At 45.3% G+C, this 22,580-nt stretch overlaps 1 protein-coding gene across 14 annotated transcripts in view; it reads left to right on the forward strand.

Moving 5' to 3' along the window:
* Positions 1-21,968, forward strand: part of mtmr4 (myotubularin related protein 4) — a 29,961-nt gene extending 7,993 nt beyond the window's left edge. For 4 of the 14 annotated variants that reach the window (XM_078106180.1, XM_078106182.1, XM_078106181.1 and 1 more), the window contains 18 exons: positions 6,104-6,193; positions 10,090-10,206; positions 11,411-11,440; positions 11,969-12,051; positions 12,375-12,541; positions 12,658-12,754; positions 13,922-14,035; positions 14,130-14,329; positions 14,638-14,766; positions 15,326-15,437; positions 15,949-16,144; positions 16,364-16,549; positions 16,643-16,813; positions 17,026-17,174; positions 17,702-19,169; positions 19,278-19,388; positions 19,512-19,600; positions 20,254-21,968. In XM_078106180.1, the coding sequence (XP_077962306.1) occupies positions 6,104-6,193; positions 10,090-10,206; positions 11,411-11,440; positions 11,969-12,051; positions 12,375-12,541; positions 12,658-12,754; positions 13,922-14,035; positions 14,130-14,329; positions 14,638-14,766; positions 15,326-15,437; positions 15,949-16,144; positions 16,364-16,549; positions 16,643-16,813; positions 17,026-17,174; positions 17,702-19,169; positions 19,278-19,388; positions 19,512-19,600; positions 20,254-20,431 (3,687 nt within the window). In that variant the 3' untranslated portion in view covers positions 20,432-21,968. Of the gene's footprint in view, positions 1-6,103; positions 6,763-10,089; positions 10,207-11,410; positions 11,441-11,968; positions 12,052-12,374; positions 12,542-12,657; positions 12,755-13,921; positions 14,036-14,129; positions 14,330-14,637; positions 14,767-15,325; positions 15,438-15,948; positions 16,145-16,363; positions 16,550-16,642; positions 16,814-17,025; positions 17,175-17,701; positions 19,170-19,277; positions 19,389-19,511; positions 19,601-20,253 lie in introns of all 14 variants that reach the window. The other 10 variants (XM_078106183.1, XM_078106185.1, XM_078106184.1 and 7 more) reach the window with 5 other exon arrangements.
* The last annotated feature ends 612 nt before the right edge of the window (positions 21,969-22,580 follow it).

Below are 22,580 nucleotides of genomic sequence, written 5' to 3' on the forward strand. Positions count from 1 at the left end.
GTGTGTTGTTTGGGAGGGAGGGCCTGTCAGGAGGGAGATGTGTGTGTGCACTAAGCGCAGCCCCTTAAAGTGGGGATGTATGTTCGCTGCAGTGGAGGAGTTTCATTTGCATCATCTGGTAACAGGCATGTTTAGGGCATAGAGGACTACGACCGGTGTGGAGCGGTTGTTTTGCATCTTACTGAGTGCTGTGTGTTTGGGACGATAGTAGCAATTGCTTGATTTTCCAAATTTATTAATAATATTAGTTCAAATTAATCATTGTAAGACTTTTCCAAACTGGGTAAAAAACATTCCAGTTGTATTCCTCATCAACAAGTTTGCCATTGTATAACTTTGTTTGTTTGTCTTGTAACAAATAAACCTTCAAATCAAACTCTTCAAACTTAGTAGGTCTAAATTGTATAGAAATAGAATAGTAAAAACATGAATAGCCGAAATGTAAGCTATAAGTAAACAAACACAAAAGTCTACAGCCAGGCTTGTGGCTCTCGGGCTCCTTTCTGCTTTGTACTTGCACAGACATGCAAACATGCTCACGATGCTACTGCGGCTATTTAGGAGATATAATATTAGTTCATAATTTCACAATGATGGGTGCGCTAGATGGAAGCCATTCCTATTCATCCTGAGTGGATAAACCGATTGATCCTGTTTTGCTGTGGTTGCTGCATGACTTTATGGATGACCACGTAAGCCTGTTGGTCAGACAATACTGACCCTTAAAAATACTAAGTTGGTTCAAAGGAAATAAAACAATAGTAGAAAATCCATTAGAAATCTGTGTTCTGTGATGTTTAGTCTACACACCAATTCTATTTAGCATTTTAGCATCACCCTATGTAACGGTAACATCCCAGTGTTTCCAACGATCATTCAACAATCATTAATGATAACTTGAAAATATTTCATTTAGTTCAGTTTCTTTGAGACAAAGCAATGTGTTGGTCCCAAAGTTTTCAGGACGTTGAGGCAGAGCTCGACTGCTCTGCTGTCCTGCCTTACAAATTTATGATCTCTCTTGCTAAATGCTTGTGGTGCAGCTGAGTCAACAGTTCCTCTTCTGCATCAGTATTTCTATAATTCATGATGGTCGTCTGTTACTGATGTGGATCACAGATCTGTCCGGCTTCTTCTTGGAGGAGGGCTGCAGCGTCATCGCATCTATGTGATTCAACTATGGAAATAAAGCAGCTTCCTTAACCGTTCCCTCATATCATGTTTATCTCTCTACGATGTGTTGTCCGCGCCAAATGGAGCTATACAAAGCCTAATTGAATTGGTTACGATTTTTCCATGACTCAGGTTCTAACAATCCAGCGGCTAAATGAGTTACGGGGGTAAGCAGCACCAGCCAAAAGCTTTTTCGGGAGATTCGCCTCAGGACATAAAACTTCTTGGTCGGCTCTTAACTCTGCCTGACACCAAGATCGCAACACACACACGTCAATGTGTTCGCACCATAGCGCGCTGAAAGTCGTCAATATAAGACCATATAAGACAAAGCTTTTCTTTTCGATAATATGATTCTGTTTTTTTAATAAGAAAACTTTCTTTACCAGTGTGCATCGCCTTAAATCCATGTCTCTATTTACCTGCATGTTGGTTGTGGTGGAAATCAGATAAAGGTTGTACGAAGTCATTGTAACCTATATGACCTAGAGTGTTTATCTTTTCTCTGTTGACTTTTTTTTTTTTTTTATCCATTTTAAAATATTTTATTTTTATTTTTATTTTATTTTTTACCTCAACCAGCTATTTAATTAGGACAACCTCAAGACATTTGTGCAGCTGAAGAAAACTTTTCTAACAACATCCAAAATGTTTGTTACACGAACGCCTGTAGAAAGGTTTTTAATATAGATGACACAAAGAAAACAATAAGTAAGCTATAAAACTTGTTTCTATCTACATTATTACCTACCAAGATGGCGGAAATGAACAGGATCATACCATAGGATGCCTGGGAGGAAATATGCAGGCAGGCACACCTAGTTTAAACTAAAACACTTTGAGGGAATTTAATTACCAGATTATAAGATGGCCCCAACACATTTCAACTTGTGTTGGCAGAACAGTGGAACACATGCTGCCAACGACACACACACATATTGGCTATGCCCCAAGTTAAATGCATACTGGATAAGAGTCGATTAAAAAGACCCAACGCGACATCCAAAGAGACCCCACAGTAGCACTGTAGCTTCTAAACATACTAACGGCAGCACTGAAGGGTATGGTTAAAATGTGCTAGATGTTTTATAGAAAGATTTGATTACTTGTAGCTCACTTATTTCCGATCAATTCTGCTTCCTTCTCAAAGGCGCCGGCTCTGCCTTGTATGCTCAGCTTATATCACGGCCAAGGACAAAAATGGGAGTGATCATTTAGAACATGGTGGTCTATGAAATATTAAAATAGTCAGGGTAAAAAAAAAAAGTGCATTTGGGAAGACTTGTCATACTCTGTCATCTCTGATCCTGACCAGTGAATTTGACTGCTCTGCCTTGTGAAGCCAAGAACAAACCTTTTCCATTTTGATTGTTTCTCATTTCCCTTTTTGGTGCTTTTTGTTCTGCCACTTCATGTCGTCCTCTCTTTCCATCGTCCCTGGGCCTTTCCTTCCTTCTAATACGTAATTTGAGCTCATTTTTTACATTTTACATACAGAAGTGTTTGCTTCCATTATATGTCCCTAGCAGCAACTAACTGTTTATCTAGCAGCGGTTATTTTGTGCACCTGATCCCCTCATATTTAGGAGGTCATCTTTGCATCATGTTGTGGTTCTTTAATCTGCACAACTCTAGCACAAAGGCCCGGTCACACCAAGTAAATAATCTGGTGAGACAGCATTTTTTTCCTAAAAGCTTTAGAAAGAACTACTGAACGACTGTGAAAAGAGGTTGTTGAATCCATGGCAACCAGACTCTTATTCACACTGTGTGTGTCTCTTTCTCTTCCTCTTCTACCTTTTTTCTTTTTTCAATTCCTTCGCATGTAGAATTCTCTGGAAGAGTTCTTCTCTTTTCAGTTCTGCTCTCCCCAGAGGATTGCAACTCTAAATTAGGCGTGCACGTTCTCGCCTCCACATGCATACGTTCCCCTGCTCTATTGTAGCCATCCAGTCAGCTGCTAGTTGATAACGTCACTGTCACAACAATGCATATATTCAAGACGTTGCACTCTTGACATAACATAATTGTTGTTGGAGGAATGCATGGACGCATACGCGTGCATGCCTGGTCGCTCCAGCTTTTTGATTGCTGGGTGGACAAAGGTGGGGGAGGGTGCGCAGGCCCACAGCAGTGACGAAGCAAAAAAAAAAAAAACGTGAGTACAGGACAAGCTGTGCTCCATCTTTGTGAGCCGGTGAGAGAATATTCTTTTTCTTTTTAATCTTCTTTAAGCTCATTGTCTGGCTGTGGTCACACAATGCAATAGATCACAAATCAGGAAACCGTGCCTTTTTGTTTTTGCATGTGAATGTAATAACAGAGGTAAGCAGGAGAGGCTTCATTTGCAAGTCATTCACCAACATCGCAAAACTGAGGTCTGTGGTTTAATGGATGCTGGTTTCTTTAAATGTCATTCTAATGTTTATAAAGAATGTTAAGCACCAATGCATTTGTATAACTCAGTTTGGAGCAACTAAGCACACAGAATACACTGTTCTAGCAGGCTTCTCACAGGAGGGCAATGGCTGTGCTGCTTCATAAGTGAATAGGGTGAACAATGCCAAGTAATTACCAGATAGTGCAGCATCCAAAGGACTGGAGGGATTATCAACATAGGGCGTGTATGTAGAGATTGAACGTTCCTCTCAGCCAATTTTCCTCACATTTCCTAAGATGAAGACTAATAGCGATCGCTTCACCAGTAATATATGATGACTGTTTGGCACGGCATTATAAAGACTATTAGTAAAGGGAAAGGAGTCTGTGCCTGGGTGGCAGCCCGTCTGCTCAGACTGCCCAGCAACAGTGGGAGGGAGATCAACATTTAATGGCCCGACCTGCAGGAAGCCTCTGACTGATGGCCACTGTCATGGTCTACCCCTTCTCAGGTCAGATTTATGACGCACAGCAGCCTCATCCGTCTGATGCTGAAGGCCGGCTCGGGTCAAAGGTCACTGGATGAGAACGATTGCATTGCAAGGAGGATCGGAAAAGTTCGGACAAGTTTACCATTTTGAAAATAAAGCACTAAAAGCTTTGCTGATTTAAAAGGTGACTGAGACTATTTGTATCTGCTCGCAATGTTTTAGAAGCTGATCCAAAGAAGTCACACAACAAAAGTATCTAACTTGAACTGTATGTCTGGTATTACTATCTGGTAGTGGGGCTAACCCTCTCTGAATATGTCTTGAACACCTACTCCTCCTCTTATTTCCTATTCTAGTCACATTACATGGATGCAGCATTATGCTAGAAAGATCCCTCTTCATCCTCACATGAGTGCATCACCGGAAGATGGAAAGACGGCATTACTATGAATACAAAGGCATCATTTGAAGGAAATGGAGCCCACAATAATACAGCACTTAACGTTGGACCATCATTTAAGGAGCGTAGAAACAGCCTTGACACCAACCTTCATGGCTGCCATCAGCCCTTTCCGTTTATAAAATGTACTAGTTAGACTGGCTTTGTGTAGTGACTTTGTGCCAGTAACCTCTCCCACAGAGACACTCCCCACACCCAAAGTAAACCTTCAATACAAACTCCGAGGACTACGACATTCCGGGCTGGAATGATTGTGATTTAGACTCAGTAGGCCGACAATAAATTGCCTCTTCCCTCCGTCAACAAAGCTGTTATGACACAGAAGCTGATCAATTCTGCTTTGGCTGTTCTTCTCCTATCATCCCTCGTCCTTTTGACTTGGAATGGTGTAAAGTTAGTTTCTTGTAGGGTGCTTTGGATGACCGGTGATCTGATTGATTGCTAGCATGGCAGGAGGTCTCCGTAGTGGGACATCAAGGGCCTCCCTGCCATAATATATGACACTTTACTGTGTTGTTTTTTTAGTCCAGGGACCCACCTGAGTCAGTGACGCTGCCTCCCTCCTGTCCTCCATCGGGACTTCATTTGCTGATTTTCCAGTGGAGGTTGCAGTTTTCAGGCAGCCAAAAACTAAAGTGGGTTCCTCCTTAACCAAAATCAATAGCTTTGAAAGTGACCCAAAGAGGCTGTAAGGAAAGAGGGAAAAGAACGGCTGCGTGTCATGGTGGACCATCCTTATCCTGAATAATGTGACAAAAAGTTCAATATACATGTTAACACCCAATCACAAATATGATCTTAACCAGGATGAGAACTAAAATCAGCATACTGGTAAACATGTAGATGCACTTTGTGTATACTTTGTCTTTTTAGTTAAACAATTACAGGGCCGAACTTTGCTGTGTGTTAACCTCAGAGCGGCACAACCTGCGAATACGGAGGTCTTGCTCACATTTGCTGCTTCTTGAGGTGCTGCAGTCTACGTTTAGCAAATCATCCATTCCAACACGTGTGCTCTTGATAAACCTGTATTGTGATATTCCCTTTTCACCCTTTGAAAGTAAATTCTGAATTAGTCTACACGTGTGTCTCTTGCACAGTCATGTTTAAGTGACCTCAGCAGGGCGTTGTTTAAACTCTGTGAGAAGTTAATGTCTGAATCATGTGAAATACTTTACTTAGTCCCACTATCACGCCCAAGGTGCATTCTTCCTTCAGCATAACCATTTATCAATCAAGGAAAAGCCTTTTAAAATTGAGTGGAGAACATTTTAAAATCGCTTGCTTCATTGACCCAACATCCATGGTCACATGCCTCCTTTTTCAAATTGAGTCATTGTCATTGTCAATATTTAATCTGCTGTGTGATGTCAGATAGTTGGTGGGGATTGTGAAATTCAACCTGGCATGCATTTCATATCAAAGATCAACCACCCTGATAAATGTTTAATAAGTAATTCAGCTTTTATGTTCATGTGGTTTGATATTCTGTTAAACTGTATTGTCATGCACCTCTAGTAGAGTTTCCCCCTGCGGTATGGACAGAGGTATGACCGAGGTATTTGTCTGACCACCGCTGTGTTGTTCTACTGTCTTTCAGGGTGAAGAAGGGCCTCCCAGCCTGGAGTATATCAAGGCAAAGGACCTGTTCCCCCAGAAAGAGCTGGTGAAGGAGGATGAAAGCCTTCAGGTGAGCAGAACAATGTTTTCCAACACATACCCCTCCACGAAGCGGTGAAAAGAACAGAGTGTGGCGCTTCCTGGTTATGACCTCATCTTCGATCCCGGCTGCTGGCAAGTCACCAGCAGGGTTCCTGTGAAACACCCGGATGAAGCTTGTGTGGTGTGATTACCACTGTATTTATGTAAGTCACAGCGCAGCACACACCCATGAGATGATGACGCTGGCCTAGAGGAGCCATTCTTTTATCAGTGTTCAAAACGAGTTTTGTTCATTCAACGACTCCGTGGAGAGCGAAAATATTTGCATGTGAATAAGCCTGCAGCTTTGGTCTCTACAGACAAGTATTCATACAGCGAGCGTGCACGCTCGCACCGGCGGAGAGAGCACATGTCCGCCCGCAACGACTGCTACCCCCCTACCTCCCCCAGCGTCAGCTCGGCATCATGTGTTTGTGGAACTGAAAAGGGGCACGTGGAGGCATTTGTCCCAGCCTGGGGTCTCTATGCGAGGTTGCCTGTGTCCTGGGTTTCCACTTGGGTTGCAATGAACTGCAGGCAGCATCAACCTGTTCAAAGGTGCCGTTTTCGTTGTTATTACAGTGACTATTATTTGTTAAAGGGGCATTGTGTATCAAAGGGCCTGATAGATTACATCACTTCCTGCTAAGCAATGTGAGAACACAGTAACGTAGTGTCTTACAAAGTTTATGAGGTGCATCTTGGATGCCTCTACTAAATACTGCTCTTATTTACTGTGTTTTTCCCCTCCGCCTGCATGCACACTAGCTGTTTGTCACCGTTTCTTGGCTTTTGTTTTTTTTGTGTGCATGCCATCCCATGATGGATCCTCTGACAGCTGATGCCTCATAAAGGCATTCCTACCCCACCTTCTTTATTACTCTGCTGCCTTTCATCCTGTGTGCGTGCAAGCCGTGGTACATGCTTGCAGTTGTGTCTGCACACGTGCATGTCTTCACAGGCAGGCTGCTTGAACCGGAAGTCACAAGTCAGGGTTATTCATGGCTCCTTCTGTTCTCTCTCTCTCTCACTCTGAAATATTTCTGCTGCCGAAAGCTTAGTTGAAGAAACGTGCCACAGTATCCTTTGCTGCTCTTGCTGGCTGGCGGTGACTCATGCAGCTACTTCTGGAGCACATCTTGTTTAATGCAGCGCCCAGTCTGTACAGCATGTTAACTATGGCGCTCTCACATGTTGGGTCTCTTCCTCGGCAGAGCAGCACACACACTCATTTACAGTCTCATTTAAGCCATTTCTGCTTCCGTTGAGGCAGTGTTTAATGCAAATTGCCTACATCCCCTGACAGATGAAGAAATCAAAGACTATTAAGATTAGGCTTTCCCCTTTTCTATCATTTTTCATATACGCAACATCTTTGTGACTTTCAGCTGTGGTTATGCGCCAGTTACTGTCTGATTTCAGATATTCCACTTTTTTGAAGTCCCAGTGCTAAGTGCCAGGGGGCCGGCGGCCTATATTTGTCTCTATTGGTGTCTGAGTGCAGAGTACTACGTGCTCCATTTCCCAGGTTAAGCTGCACTCTTTTCCCCCATCATTCTTCCTGCCCTAGCTCAGACAGACAGTTTCAGTAAATAATGAGCAGCGGCACAGAGATTAATGTCGGTGTTTGCTTGTTTTTTAACATAAGCTGTCTGGACCAACCTTAATCAAAAACGTTTGAGCCTTTGACAGTATTCCTTTCTAAATAAGCAATGAATCCTGCTTGTGTGCAAATTGTTCTGTAACTAAGGCAGGCTGTGCTTTTAACTGCATTGGCTAATGTTGTAGTTTTTTGGTACATTTTCTGACTTCCTACCATAATCCCCCATCAGCCCTGCTGCATGTCCTCTTTTGGCACAGGAGGGTCTTCAGATCAGTCTCAATTATTGAATATTCACAAATGCATTCCAAAGCACACATTAATAATTCACGATTTATATTTGTTTGTGGATCGCTTCACATTTGTACGTGGGGTTTTTGAGACTCCCCTGGTGTGGCTGGATTTTTTCAGTCAGTCACCCCAATTTTCAACCAATCACATGAGCGGAGCTCCCCCGTCCCCTCGCCACGTCAGCAAACAATTAATTAAATATTAAACCACTTGCCTGCTGTCAGGATTTAGTTTGATTAAGTGCTCTAAATGACATAATAGACGCTTACTATGTTCAGGTTATTAGTTCAGAAACTATACTAGGGTATACGTGAACAGGAATTCAAGTGCAAAACCTTGATGTTTTCATCTACACGTCCAAAACCAGAACTGATGGCCATCGTCATCATCTTCTGCTCTGGAAGTGTCTGGGGAGCTTCAATTTGAAGAAGCCGGTTAATTGGGTATGTTCATGAGTCACGGAGCACCTCCTCTGATGGAAGAGAAAGGGGCAACAGAGCGGCTGCACGTAAACTTGCCATTAATGAATCAATGGTGAGACGTTGGTGACTCAATGTGAAGAACTCCGGCACGTACGTCTCGTTTTTCTGCCACGTTGACGCCTACACATCTTTTTTTCGTTCTAAATTTAGGTGGTGCGGCTTATATTCAGGTGCGCTCTCTAGTCTGGAAATTACGGCAGTTCGCAACTTAACCAAGTTAGCTAACTAAGCTTATCGAGCTACAAGATTAAACTGACTAAGAAGTTTTGAATTCACGGAATTATCTCCGCTAACGCTAATTATAACTAATCAACAACTAATAATTCATGTGCACATGTGATTGTGGTTTAAAATGATGGTGACAACTAATTGGCCACAGATAGGCCCATGTTGAAAAAAATGGATTTGCGACTCGTCTGCCACTCACAAATGTGAAGCGATCCACAAACGAACATGAATCGAGATTTATTCATGTGCTTAAAAATGTCTGTTTAAATCCTTCTGTGTGCACTCGTAAATTTATTTGAATTGATCTGTGTGCATTATACAAATCTTTGTACTTGTGAGTCTTTCTGTGTGCATTCACACTTATCTGCCCCCATATCGTGATTCAGCAGGGCATGCTAATGCAGTAGAAGGTAATATCATCTCAAAGCAACACTGTTGTCCCCACCACCACCCACAATGGCTCAAGTACGAGACCTGGGTCGCAATTGGTGCTCCCCAATAACTTGTAATAAAGTAAAAGCAGCCAGAAGTGACGCAGAGGGTACGTGAATGAGGAATGACTGTGCATTACACAATCCTTTATTTGTCAGATGGGAGCGAAGGATGTCCTAGCGGTTAAAGTACCCCCCTAGAGTTTCACATCTTCCAGAACAAATGTTTTATGCAAGAGATTAGAAGGGTTGTTCCCTATAGGCTGCATAATGTTATAATAGACATAAAATGACTGATAGTTGGCTGAAAATGTTTAAATCCTTCAGAGAAGTAGCTCCCATAAACTGCTTTTGTGGACGCCTCCGTCTTTACATGAATTGAGAAATCTTTTCCAAGTTGGCAGCTGTAGCTGTGGGTTCCTTCCCTGTGGTTGGCTTTTGGAGCCCGAGCCCTGACCCAGACGTACAGGAGGGATGTTTTCTGTCGTAGCAGACATCATGCGCTGTCCTTGGATGTCAATAAATTTGTACAGCAGTTGGGAATGTAAGCAGCAAACGGGACTAACAATCTGATCGAGCAAGGCTAATTATTGAACTGTTGTGGAACTTTAACACTGGTTTAATGGGGTAACTATATAATGCTATAATTCTTACCACAAACGGTAATCATGTTTAATAACTCACCTGCTAAACATCATTTTAGCATTGTCATGGCCTCACAGAAGTCGCGTTAACAAGACTTCTGTACACAGCTCTCATTACAATCACTATGAAGAGCACACCCTTTTAAAAATTTCAATGTGGATATTCAACATGTTCGACTCAAGAATCTGCCTATTTTGTGTCTCTGCAGGTGCCATTCGCTGTTCTTCAGGGGGAAGGGGTGGAATATCTTGGCTATGCCGATGAAGCCGTCATTGCCATTTCCAACTACCGGCTCCACATCAAGTTCAAGGACTCTGTCATTAACGTGAGCGCACGCCTGAGACCTTATGCACACAGTGGCACCAAAAGTGGCCACAAAAGTACAGTCTCCCTTCAGTCCGAATGGAGGGAGGGAGGGAGGGAGGGAGGGGGAGAGGGAGAGAGGGGGGGGGAGAGGGAGAGAGGGGGAGAGAGGGGGAGAGAGAGGGAGAGAGAGAGAGAGAGAGAGAGAGAGAGAGGGAGAGAGAGGGAGAGAGAGGGAGAGAGAGGGAGAGGGAGAGAGAGAGAGGGAGAGAGAGAGAGAGAGGGAGAGAGGGAGAGGGAGAGGGAGTGGGCGAGGGAGTGGGCAATGGAGAGAGGTTGGACCCCTTTCCCCTACATCAAATTTATGAACACATCATTGTGCAAAACAGGCTTAAAAAAAATCTACTATTTTCCATGAAGTACCCACAAAGCCTCTGCAGTTAGATCCCCAGCATAGCTGGGTTGAAGTTGTTTGCACCAGAGATTTACCACAGGAGTGGCGAGCCCTCTGATCCACAGTCAAGAGGTTTTTTTGCAACATCTAGGCTCCAAAGGTTCGCCCCCACCACTGGCACTGATGCCCGCTAGCCCGCTCCTGCTGACGTCAGACCTTGCTCAAACACAAACGGACCAATTGTTTGCATTCACTGGCAGCAGAATTTCTCCTCCTTCCCAAATCCCAGTCATCTTTTCCAGAAGAATTTAGCCTCTGGAACGGATCACTGAGATTTGTTTGTTTTCTTAAGAGGGGGGAGAGGAGGAGGAGGAGGAAGAGGGGGGGGGGACAGAGGTGCTGAGGGCAGATCACCAGGATGTTCAGAGGAGAGACTGACACGCACATGGAGGTCAAACGTCGTTATTTAACGTCCTGCCTTAAGCCCAGCAACATAAATGAACCCAGTATGAATGCCATCAACACCCCCATCCACCTCACCCTCCCACCATCCCTTGACTTCTATGCTATTTTCATGCCCTTTGGTCCCGTCCATGTTTGTCTTTCTCTACATACTGTTTGTTATAGACACGTGCTGCAAGAAGCCCTTGCACTTATCTTCTATTTTTAAACCACTTCATTTCCTTTTGTCTCCTGAATGTTTTTGGTTTAATAGTTTTTTTTTCTCCCATTTTTTTCTTCCATTTCCTCCTGTCTTGTGTCTATCCACCCCCCCCCCCCCCCCCCCCATCCTCTCCCCCTGTGTGTACTCCATGGTGTCACTGTGTTTTAGACCTACCCAGGTGTGGAAAGTCAGATATCTGTGAGTACCATGTGATGAACCCCCCCCCCGTCTAGACAGCTCAAGTCATTCATTTGGAGCGATTGCAGTGTGCCGTGGATGAATTGTAATTTGTACTTGACCTAGTCATTGTTATTGTCTGTGGAAGTAGAAACTGTTATTGTGGTGCAGCGTGTTGGCTGACCTTAAGAACCGTTTTTGCTTTACTATTGTTTTACTATAAGACTATATTTTACTAAGATCAAAGTGACGTTGCGTGGGTGATCCAAGCTGCGCCTTTTATAAGACCTCACAGGATAATATGACAATTTATAAAGGAGAATAAGACATCCTGCGCATCGGAAGTCTATAGCTGTTGATTTCCTCTGGACCTGTGTCAATACCAAAGTCAGAACACTTCCCAGTCTTTCTTCTCCTCCACAGAGAGCTCACAAAGCCTTGCTGTGTATAGTAAACCTGTAGAACGTACAAAGTCCAGGGTGCTGGGTGCTGTCTGCTCTGCCAGCAGCCTATCAAGCCGATCACACGTACTCTGTGTCTCCCCTACAGGTGCCTCTCAGGCTCATAGAGAACGTGGAGAGCAGGGATATGTTCCAGCTGCACATCATCTGCAAAGACTCCAAAGTTGTCCGGTAAGGAGAGACGCTCGCTCACTCGCTGAATAAGCCCTATTTGACCCTGCAGGTAGATAGGTTATTAACGTGAGTAAATACAGAGCGGTGGTCTGATATACTTTAGATTGAATTGTCATATGCCCACTACGTTCTACTACAACACTATAAACAGCATGTTCATGGACATCTGTGACGTTCAAAATGAGGGTTTTGTTTCAAGACTGGAACACCTTTTTTCATGTTTTTCTTCTCGCAGTCGCTACTACATGAAGTTGTAAGAAGATATTTTGTTCAACTCCTCTTCATCCATCTTCCTAACTTTCGTGTTGGGTTTTCTACAGATGCCACTTTGCAACGTTCAAGCAATGCCAGGAGTGGGTCAAGCGCCTGAACCGGGCCGCAGCTCACCCGTCCCGCCTGGAGAACCTGTTCGCGCTGGCCTACCACGCGTGGTGTCTGGGAGGCAACGTTGATGACGAGGACCAGCACATTCATCTCTGCCGCCCAGGTCAGCGCAGCAATGGATACTGAACTTTCGTTTCCAAAGTGGGATCTGTTATTTTGTGGAAATGTTGTTATTCTTAAAGAAATAATCTTCCCTTCTTACTCTGTCTGCATGCACAGGTGATCACGTCCGTCAGAGAATGGAAATGGAGGTCAAGCGGATGGGCTTCGACACACAGAACGTCTGGAGAGTGTCAGACCTAAACTGCAATTTCAAGTAGGTCATAGACACTTACACATGGATATCAGATCGCTGTACAATGCTGTTACTATAAAGAGTTATGAAGGGAATGGTGAGTGACCCTTTTTCAATAGAGACGGACTGGGATCAGGCAGCATTTAGACACAGTAACTGCATGCGTCCCAGTTGAATAGATGAAGAGCAACTTGTGGCCATATGGGCTTGCATATCTCAGCACTGTGTAGCAATATGTAACAGCCCTTCAATTACAGGAGTACCCTGGTTATTATGTCCGTATACACATTATCATCACGTCATCACTTTTGGATTTGCTGTGATTCACCAAAGTCATTGAATTTGAACAGAATGTTCTTAAATCCGTAAAAATAGAGAAAAAGCTTCTTCTTCTAACTCTTTGTCCTAGCATCTGCATTGTTCTTTCCAACATTTATAGATTTGCAGTGTGTTTTATACAATCCTCATGTTACTAAAATAATAGTAAAATACTGAAAGTAGCTTATTTAGCGATTGAAACGGGCATTGTGGAGGCGGATCTGCCTTCAACAACTCCTTGTGTCTGACCTCATACCTGTGGTCCTCTTACCAAGTATTTAACAAGACACACAAGTAAATTACTTTGTAGCACTCGCTTAGGAACAATGCGGTACACCGCGTGTGCGTGTGCGCGTGCGCATCAAACTCTTCTGTCTCCTTTGCTGTCTGGATAAATAAACGCTATATAATTGTCAGTCTGCTCGGAGAACACATCCTGCTGAGGAAAAAAGACACACAGGACAACCAGCTAATTAAACAAACCGCAGCCTGCTGAGGCCCATGACTCAGCACACCGTGTTTCTCACACACACACACACACACACACACACACGCACTGTCACCTCCCTCCATAGACCGTCAGCAGGTGAACAGACAATGAAGAAAGTACTATGAGGAGACCCAACAGCAGATGGAGTCAGGCAATCACACTGATTTATTCTCAGCCTGAGCTGAGAGTTCCTGATGAAGTAGTGACCCTGAAAAACAGAATGTTGTTGTCTGCACCTCAATGTCACTATTTTGTCTTTGTTTGGGGGCTTTGTTAACTTTTGATGATTCTCTTCACTGAGTCTGGCTATGAATGTATGCAGCTGTGTGCATAAGACATTTCATCTTTTAGAGATCGAGTCTTGTCCATGTTGCCCACAGGCTTTGCTCCAGCTACCCACAGAAGCTCCTGGTTCCAATCTGGATCACAGACAAGGAGCTGGAGAGTGTGGCTTCTTTCAGATCCTGGAAGAGGATCCCTGTGGTAGTCTACAGGTGGCTTTACTAACCGACAGCCATATACTCACTGTCACATCACATGTCCTATAACTTTTTACTTGTTTACTGACGTTATAACCTTGACCCCCAGGCACCAGAAGAACGGGGCAGTGATCTCCCGATGCAGCCAGCCTGAAATCAGCTGGTGGGGCTGGAGGAATACTGATGATGAGTACTTGGTGACCTCTATCGCCAAGGCGTGTCAGATGGACACCGGAGGCAGGGATACCTGTGGAGCACTAGCCTGCCGACAGCGCGGGGAAGCTCACGACTCCTCCGATAGTGATTTTGGTAAAGCGGTTTGATTTATGCTGGCAGATTCATGCATGCAGCACTGGAACAGTCAAGCTTTCAAGACTGCATTCAAATCTGGGCTGATTATGTGAAAAATGTTCACTTGTTTCATTTTAGGTTGTAAGCAACAGCAACACTGGTTGCGTCATCAGGTGGAAATGTATATATTTTTAGTAGGTTACCAATGGTTCATTTCTGCTAATGATGCCCCTGGTTCTTTTCTGACTTCCTCTGTCTACTTTTAGACTTTTTATCTCCGCCTCTCCTCAGCAGTTCCATGCACATAAAGTAAAATTTATCTCCAGACTCCTCTCTGACGGGCGGCTCCGGCTGCGATGAAAGAACTGTGCCACAGAAGCTGCTGATTCTGGATGCTCGCTCGTACACCGCTGCAGTGGCCAACCGAGCCAAGGGCGGAGGCTGCGAATGTGAAGGTCAGTTAGTGCGACCAAACATTCCAAAAATGTTGTCTACAATCAGTGAATTATTTTTGGCCTGAATGTGTGTTTTCAGGGCCAGATTTAGGGATTAAGTTCCCTTGGCAAACCATGTCTTTTATTACTAGATTTAAAACTATTGACTATAAATTTTAATTCTAATATTTCACACTGCAAGGTTTACTTCAAGTAAAGTGAAAGGGAGGCACAACTTAATTAAGTTCTTCCTAGTAACAATTTAAATACTAACTATTTTCATTTTGGGACCCCGCTCCAAACAGTCCCTTCAGATTCTACATTCTAACTCCTGTCAGCCAAAGAATGAGCTAAAATCACTGAAGGATACGAGTACGTAATGTGGGTCCTTGCTGCTTTTTAATCACATGTCTCTTCTCCATCCTGGATGGTAAACCGTGGCTTCGCTATGCACAGTGCCACACCTACTGAGAATATTTCCCATATGACATTCAGAAAGTGATTACTGCCACTGTGATTACAGTATCTCAGAAGTGAAGCCTTGTTTATGTCTTCATCAGAGTTGTTTGTTTGTATTTAGAGTACTATCCCAACTGCGAGGTGATGTTCATGGGAATGGCCAACATCCACGCCATCAGGAACAGCTTCCAGGCTCTGAGGACCGTCTGCAGTCAGATCCCGGATCCAGGGAAGTAAGTCGATCTGTTTGACCTTTTCTCTGTGAGCGGCTCTGCCTTCATTTGTGCCTCCCTCCCTTTTAAATGCTTCACCTCACAGTAAGGCAGAAATGGGAACGCTGCCACTATCCAGTCTCCTTCCTGCTGTGGTGGCCAGCTGCCTGTCTGTACACACTGAAAGTGGATATGTTTGTAATGTACAAACATATCCACTAACATCTGTGGGTTTACACTTCTCAGATTCTGTGTATTTTATGTCAGGAGGCCTGTCCAGTACATAGGTTACCCCGCTGCTGTTGTGTCCCACCAGGCTATTTTAAGACTGGATGATATTCTGATGGGAGTGTGTCATGGTGTAGGAAGGCCTCCATATATTAAGGTCAAAGGTATCCTTTTTCCCCAGCAGCCTAACTTAACCCTGGGTTAGCAAAGCTCATGTATCCAGTATCTACGCTCCAGATCACTTGTGTTGGGACAGTCTATATCGATTCGGACTTATCTAATCTGTCCCTTGTGGTGTTTCCAGCTGGCTTTCGGCACTTGAGAGCACCCGTTGGCTGCAGCACCTGTCCGTCATGCTGAAGGCGGCCACTCTGGTTGGTTCTGCGGTGGAGAGGGACGGCCGTCCTGTACTGGTGCATTGTTCGGACGGGTGGGACCGCACACCCCAGATTGTAGCCCTCTCCAAGATCCTGCTTGACCCCTACTACAGGACATTAGAGGTTTGAATCTGCACATTTTGGCCCCAAAACATTCCATGTAGTTGGATTTTAGATTGTAGATACTTTGTGGGATAAACGAGGAGATCTTTTTTTTTTTTTTTAAGTGTCCATTGCGAGTTTGACAGGATTATTATTGCTGATTGATTGCAGCAGTCTTCTCAGTACAGTTGTTGCATTGTAACCTCATCACCTCAGTACTGACTATCGTGTCGTCCACAGGGCTTCCAGGTGCTGGTGGAGACTGAGTGGTTGGACTATGGTCATAAATTCGGGGACCGCTGTGGCCACCAGGAGAACGCTGATGATGTCAGCGAGCAGTGTCCCGTCTTCCTGCAGTGGCTGGACTGTATTCACCAGCTGCTGAAACAGTTCCCGTGCCTATTCGAGTTCAACGAGGCCTTCCTGGTTGGTGCTGCGGACTTTGTACATCTTTAAGGAAATCATTAGCATTGTGAAAGTTCTGACTTCATGCTTCACGTGTCCTCCACGTGTGTCCAGGTCAAGTTGGTGCAGCACACATACTCGTGTCTTTACGGGACCTTCCTGTGTAACAATGCTCGCGAGAGGGAGATGAGGAACATCTACAAACGCACCTGCTCTGTGTGGTCCCTGCTTCGCAACGGAAACAAGAACTTCCAAAACTTCCTCTACATCCCCAGTCACGATATGGTACCTGTCCACAGTTTCCTTACACTGTTTTATACCATTATACTACCATTATACTATTAATGAATCATGTGAGTCAACCATTAAAGCCTCCTACTTTTGGAGGATTTGCTGAAAGGAACACTGTTAATGTATAGTGGTTTCCTTACATCTTCAAACTATATATATGAAAAAGCATTGGTTGTAATTGTCCCCACCACCTCTTTGTGTGCCAGGTTCTGCAGCCAGTGTGCCACACGCGGGCTTTACAGCTGTGGACAGCTGTGTACTTGCCCACCTCGTCCCCCTGTACCGCTGTGGACGATTCCATGGAGCTCTACTTCCCCCAGAGTGTCACCGGAGATGAACTCCGCTCCCTGGACAGGTGGGTTGGTTTGATGCAAATGTGATCGGTTACACCAAGGGTGTCAAACTCATTTTGTACACACCAGAACAGTAAAATCATAGACAATATGGTCCGGCCAACGGGGGGGGGGCGCATTTTTAAGCGATCGCTGCTGTCTGGTTGGTTCCAGTCCGTCCGCAGACGATTTAACAGCACTGCCTTGGCCATCGACCTGGTCTAATGCATGCGCTCACTCAGAGTGAGACCCCCAGTGGAATGATTAGGAATAGCAGCTACTTTTATAGAAATGTCTTTCTGTAATTCTCACATGCACACAATAGTCATCCGGTGGATTCGGCCCGCGGGCCTCGAGTCTGACAAATATGGGTTACACAGTATCTGTACTCTTTATCAGGCTTTAGCAGCCCCTACATACATTCATTTAAATACTCCTCATGTTACAGAGCGCCAGAGAGCCCTCTACAGTCTGAAAGAGAGAATGGCAAAATTGCCGTAGCTGTATCTGTTGAGGAAAAAACAAACCTCATGTAATTTCTGGTTTGCAGACTTCCCAAGACCCGCTCCATGGACAACTTGCTATCCGCTTTTGAGAACGGGGTGGCTCTGACACGAACCTCCAGCGATCCAAATCTCAATAAGCACTGCCAGGAGGGCCGCACTGCCCCAGAGTCCTCCCCAACAGTTGAAGAAACCTCTGCCGACCTGTCTGAGGAGGTCAAACCTGACACCAGCCTGGACAGAAATGAGGGGGAAGCTCTGCTAGAGAGTCCTTCCAAGACCCCCGAGGGTGTCCTGGGTGCCGAGAGCTGTGAGGACACAATGGAGGAGCCCTGTCTCACCACACAGCCCCTGCCCTCTCTGCCCCTGTCCCCGGTTCTACTGGGTAAGGATGTTGCACTTGCTCACACTCCCTCCCCCACTCCTGTCCTTCAACATCCTTGGCCCCAGATAACCAACCCTCCACCACCGCTGGAGGCCGAGAGCCCCCGTAGGACTGGCGAAAGCACAGCCTCACCCACTCACAGATCAGAGCCCTGCTTACCTCTCCGCTGCAAGGGCACTGAGCCCGCAGCCGCAGCCCCCACCTCGCTGCTGAGCGGCCACCCTGAGGGGCAAGAAGACGGTTCCCCAGAATCTGCACATCTGCTGGCTCTGAAGCCGCAAACGACGCTCCTGCCCATGGAGGACTCCACAGAGACTCTCACAGGTGATGGAGACCTCCCGCCCACCCCGCCTCCCACAGTGAGCCCGGACCTCACCAAGAGTCATCTGTACGACAAAGAGAAGCCGGAGTCGCAGCCACAGGTGCAACCCCCCGAGGAGAAAGAGGACACGAGGCCAGATGGGGTGAGCGGAAAAGAGCCCGTGTTAACCGTTGCAGTAGCTCCCTTCGACAGTAACCAGGCAGCCCCCCGTCACCTGACGTCCCACAGCCCCTTCACCGACCTGTCCCTGCTGGGTTCCCACTGGGAGAGCGTCCAGGGTCTGGTGCAGTCCGCCTGCAGCAGTGCCAGTCACTATGGCGTCAGCCGCGCCTGGCAGCACAACGCCTACCAGAGCCGCCGGCTTGCCAGCAAGCTCCTGCGCTCCCAGGGTGTCGCCGCGGCCAACGGCTCCCAGGTCTGCCGCAGGGAGGCCCTCTGCTACCCCAGCAGCCCCCTGCAGGCCCTGAGGTCCGCCGCCAGGAGCGCGGGCTACAGCGGCCTGTGCGCTCCGGCCGCAGCCGCCCTCAACAGCGCCTCCGTGGCGGGGCATCAGCTCCTGCCGGCGTCCTACTCCTCGCTCTTTGCTTCCAGCTCCCCTCCCCCGCCCCAAGCCCCGGCCTACCTCGATGATGACGGGCTTCCCGTGCCCATGGACGCCGTGCAGCAGAGACTACGGCAGATCGAGGCAGGCTACAAGCAGGAGGTGGAGGTGCTGAGGCAGCAAGTGCGCCAGCTGCAGATGAGGCTGGAGAGTAAACAGTACAGCAGCCCTCCCTCGGAGCCCGACATCGACTACGAGGATGACATTGTGAGTCATTTGTTTCAGTCTAGTCTTTTCTGAGAGCAGCGTTTGTAGGTGTTTTTTCTCTCTTCTCTCATTCGCACCCCCTAACCTCATGTCTCTCTCTGTTTTCAGACCTGTTTGAGAGAGTCAGACAACAGTAACGAGGAGGATTCTCTCTCGACCCACAGTGAGGACCGCCTGTCTGAGGGCAGCTGGGATCGAGTGGATCGCAAAGACACAGAGGTCCGCTTTCTTCATCATTTCTATTTCAACTCTTCACACCTTCCTTCTCTCCTTCACCTGTACGGCTCCGTTCTGATAGGTGTGTGTGTGTGTGTGTGTGTGTGTGTGTGTGTGTGTGTGCAGGTCACAAGGTGGGTGCCTGACCACATGGCCTCTCACTGTTTCAACTGTGACTGTGAGTTCTGGATAGCAAAGAGACGTCATCACTGCAGGTGGGGGTTCACTCTGGTTTACCTAAATATACAATCAATCTCAAAATATCACATTAAGTCAGGAAAAATAAAAAGGTAGGTAGATATATGTGTGTTTACACACTCTGACATTAAGTGTCAGTACGTAGTAATTTAATTACTCAAAACGTTTTTTTTGTCTTATTGAATTAACTAAGTTGATTCAATAAGTTTATCTTGTTCATTGTGAGGTGTCTGTTTTTTTAGAAAATACTTTGACATTTGAATACTTGCACAATGTTTTTGGATTGTTCATCTGTACGACACACTTATGGCAGTTTTAGGATTGATTATATGATTTGAGGCATTAATATCAACCTGGACTCGAGGATTAACTGATAATATTTTTGTGACTTAACACAACCGGTCTTTAGTAACAACTCAAGAATTATTATGAATTAATTTTGTGCTGAGTATAGCCATATTTTAATCTTTAGTCTGCGTGGCCCCTCATGAAGCAGCCTGCTGTATCTGTAGCTAATGCGACGTGTAGCTGTATGTGCACAGACACTACGGTCAGACTCCATTCAGTTCTGCTACCGGGCCTGAATACTGACTTAAAAATGTACCACACAGAATTATAGTTTTTTATGTACCAAAGTATACTAACTTGGTTTGGGGGTCTTCATCTTCAGGAACTGTGGCAATGTGTTCTGTAAAGACTGTTGTCATCTGAAGCTGCCCATCCCGGACCAGCAGCTGTATGACGCCGTGTTGGTCTGCAACAGCTGCCACGACCTGCTGCTGGTGGCTCGAACCCGCGACATCCGCAGCCAGCAGCTCAAGAAGGCCATCGCCACCGCCTCCAGCTGAGAGAAGTGTCTTGTAGCGTGGCCCCGCCTTGGCTCTGTCCTGCTCCTTTTGGACCAATTAGCTGAGCCCCCTCACTCCCCTCCCGCAGCGAGAATTGTTACTCTTTGGGAGGCTCGGTCTGGGAACGGAGTTGCTCTGTGCGACTGTCTGAAGGATGGAGAGGAGGAAAGGTGTGAGACGGAGATGTGCCCGCACGGGGGGGGGGGGTCCTGTAAAGAAAGACCTTTCCAGGTTGAAGCACTGAGGCGTCGAGTGGCCTCCACACAGCTCCGTCCTCTAGCAGCGCCCTGTCCGAGACACACCTCCCCATCCCGGCCCCCCCATTAGGAGTCACGCACCTTTAGCACCAAACATCTGCACCCTCCTTATAGACACCGTCTCCTACTTCAGAGGACAATCTACCACCCTTCCACGCGTCGGGGACTCCAAAGCCTTGACCCGTACTACTGGAGGCTTTCAACTAAAAGAAAAAAATTGCTGCTACAGTATTTAAAAGTCTAATTTTGTATTCTTATTTTGTGCACTACTAGCTGTTGTGTGTGTGTGTGTGTGTGTGTGTGTGTGTGAGGGATTTTGAGACCAAACTTGGGCAAAAGGGAGAAATCTGCTGTTTACTTTGTCGCTGCATCGTTTTCTTGGGGCCTGAATGTAATATGTAATGGATAACTGGATCGAGTCTATGTGCATTTGGTGGGCCGTATGTGTTCATTGCTGCAACGTGTTTTCAAAACGATGTATGTGCACCGTCCACGTGGTTCTGTCTTTTATCAATGCTTTTCGTGTGCGTGCGTGTGTGTGTGAGAGAGAACACGGGACCGTTGGGAAGAGCAGATTTCTGTAATATCTACTTCTGATGTGAGAATGTGACGTTGGAGGATACCTTGATGTGCCGGAGGGAAGTTTGTTTTGTTTTTGTCCGGCGGAGACGTGCGAATGAATGAGCGTCCACATGAAGCTTGATGTCCATCTGACTGATGACTCCTTCTCGAATGGTGAGCTGGCAGTGATGACTGCTCGGGAAAAGACTGAATAAAGTGCTTTGAGTTTCCTGTTCCGTTGAGGGGAGTTTGGCCACAGTCCGCTTTTAAAAATGTGTTTGTGTCTCCTGTTTTCTTCCTTGAGACGATAGTGCCATATTAAGTTCTGTCTAATTTTAAAGACTTTGTTCCCTTCTGGATGGCAGCCGGTTTCTAATTGGCCACCTAATGTCTGTTCTAAAGTACAGATAGTTAGCAGCTTAATTGAGACAACTAAAGATTAACAGGTGGTTCGGTTTGATAGTGAGGCTCCCCGTTGCAATGAATGATGAGAGATGTCACTAAGTTAGTTAACCTGTGAGGTTATCCAATGTCTAATATTTGGAATCTTTTCACACGGTGTTCAAAGTCCAAATCTTTAAGAGGAACTCAGAAATGTAACATACAGATTGATCTGATCCTGAGTGGTGGCTAAAACTTATCACTTACTGAATAATTGTTGTTAAGAAATGCACTGTAAAAGTCAAATCCCATGGGTTAAAATAAAAGATTATATCGTGGATCTGTTTCTGCTTTTTATTTTTTACTCAGTTTTCAAAGGTTTTAGGCATCAATGTGCAATTTCCAAAGTCAGGAGATGAGCGTGTGATTGCAAGCAAATCTGGCTGAAAATCCAAAACCGGTCTACGACACACTGTAAATACCCTGGTAAATAATAGAAGAGGAAGAGTATAATTGAAATAATAAAATGAAACTAAATTAAATCACTAATGTGTGAAAGTCAAATGCTCAACTTTGTACCATGAAATTCCATTTGGACAGTTTTTAAAACAGTTTTACCGTTTACCCGACACTCACTTGTAATCAGCATACTGGATGATATGCCTATCATCCAGTATGCTGTGGACTTTTTACTGACTTGAGTTTTTTTTTGTTTTCAACAATTCTATGGAATATTGTATTTCACGACATCTTTCACTATGAATTTTTTACATACACATGTTATGACTTTTTTTCACACAATATAATAAGCCTTTATTATACTTTTTTCTAGTTTTTCTTTTTTTTTTTTTATATAATTTTGAAATGTTTTACAAGTTAAGCTGAGTAACTTACTCATTGCGTTTTCGAAATTGTCTATACTATGGCTTTACTATGGCTTTTTAAATTGT

The sequence above is a fragment of the Gasterosteus aculeatus genome, chromosome 7, assembly GCF_964276395.1.
Source record: "Gasterosteus aculeatus chromosome 7, fGasAcu3.hap1.1, whole genome shotgun sequence".
Lineage (NCBI taxonomy): Eukaryota > Metazoa > Chordata > Actinopteri > Perciformes > Gasterosteidae > Gasterosteus > Gasterosteus aculeatus.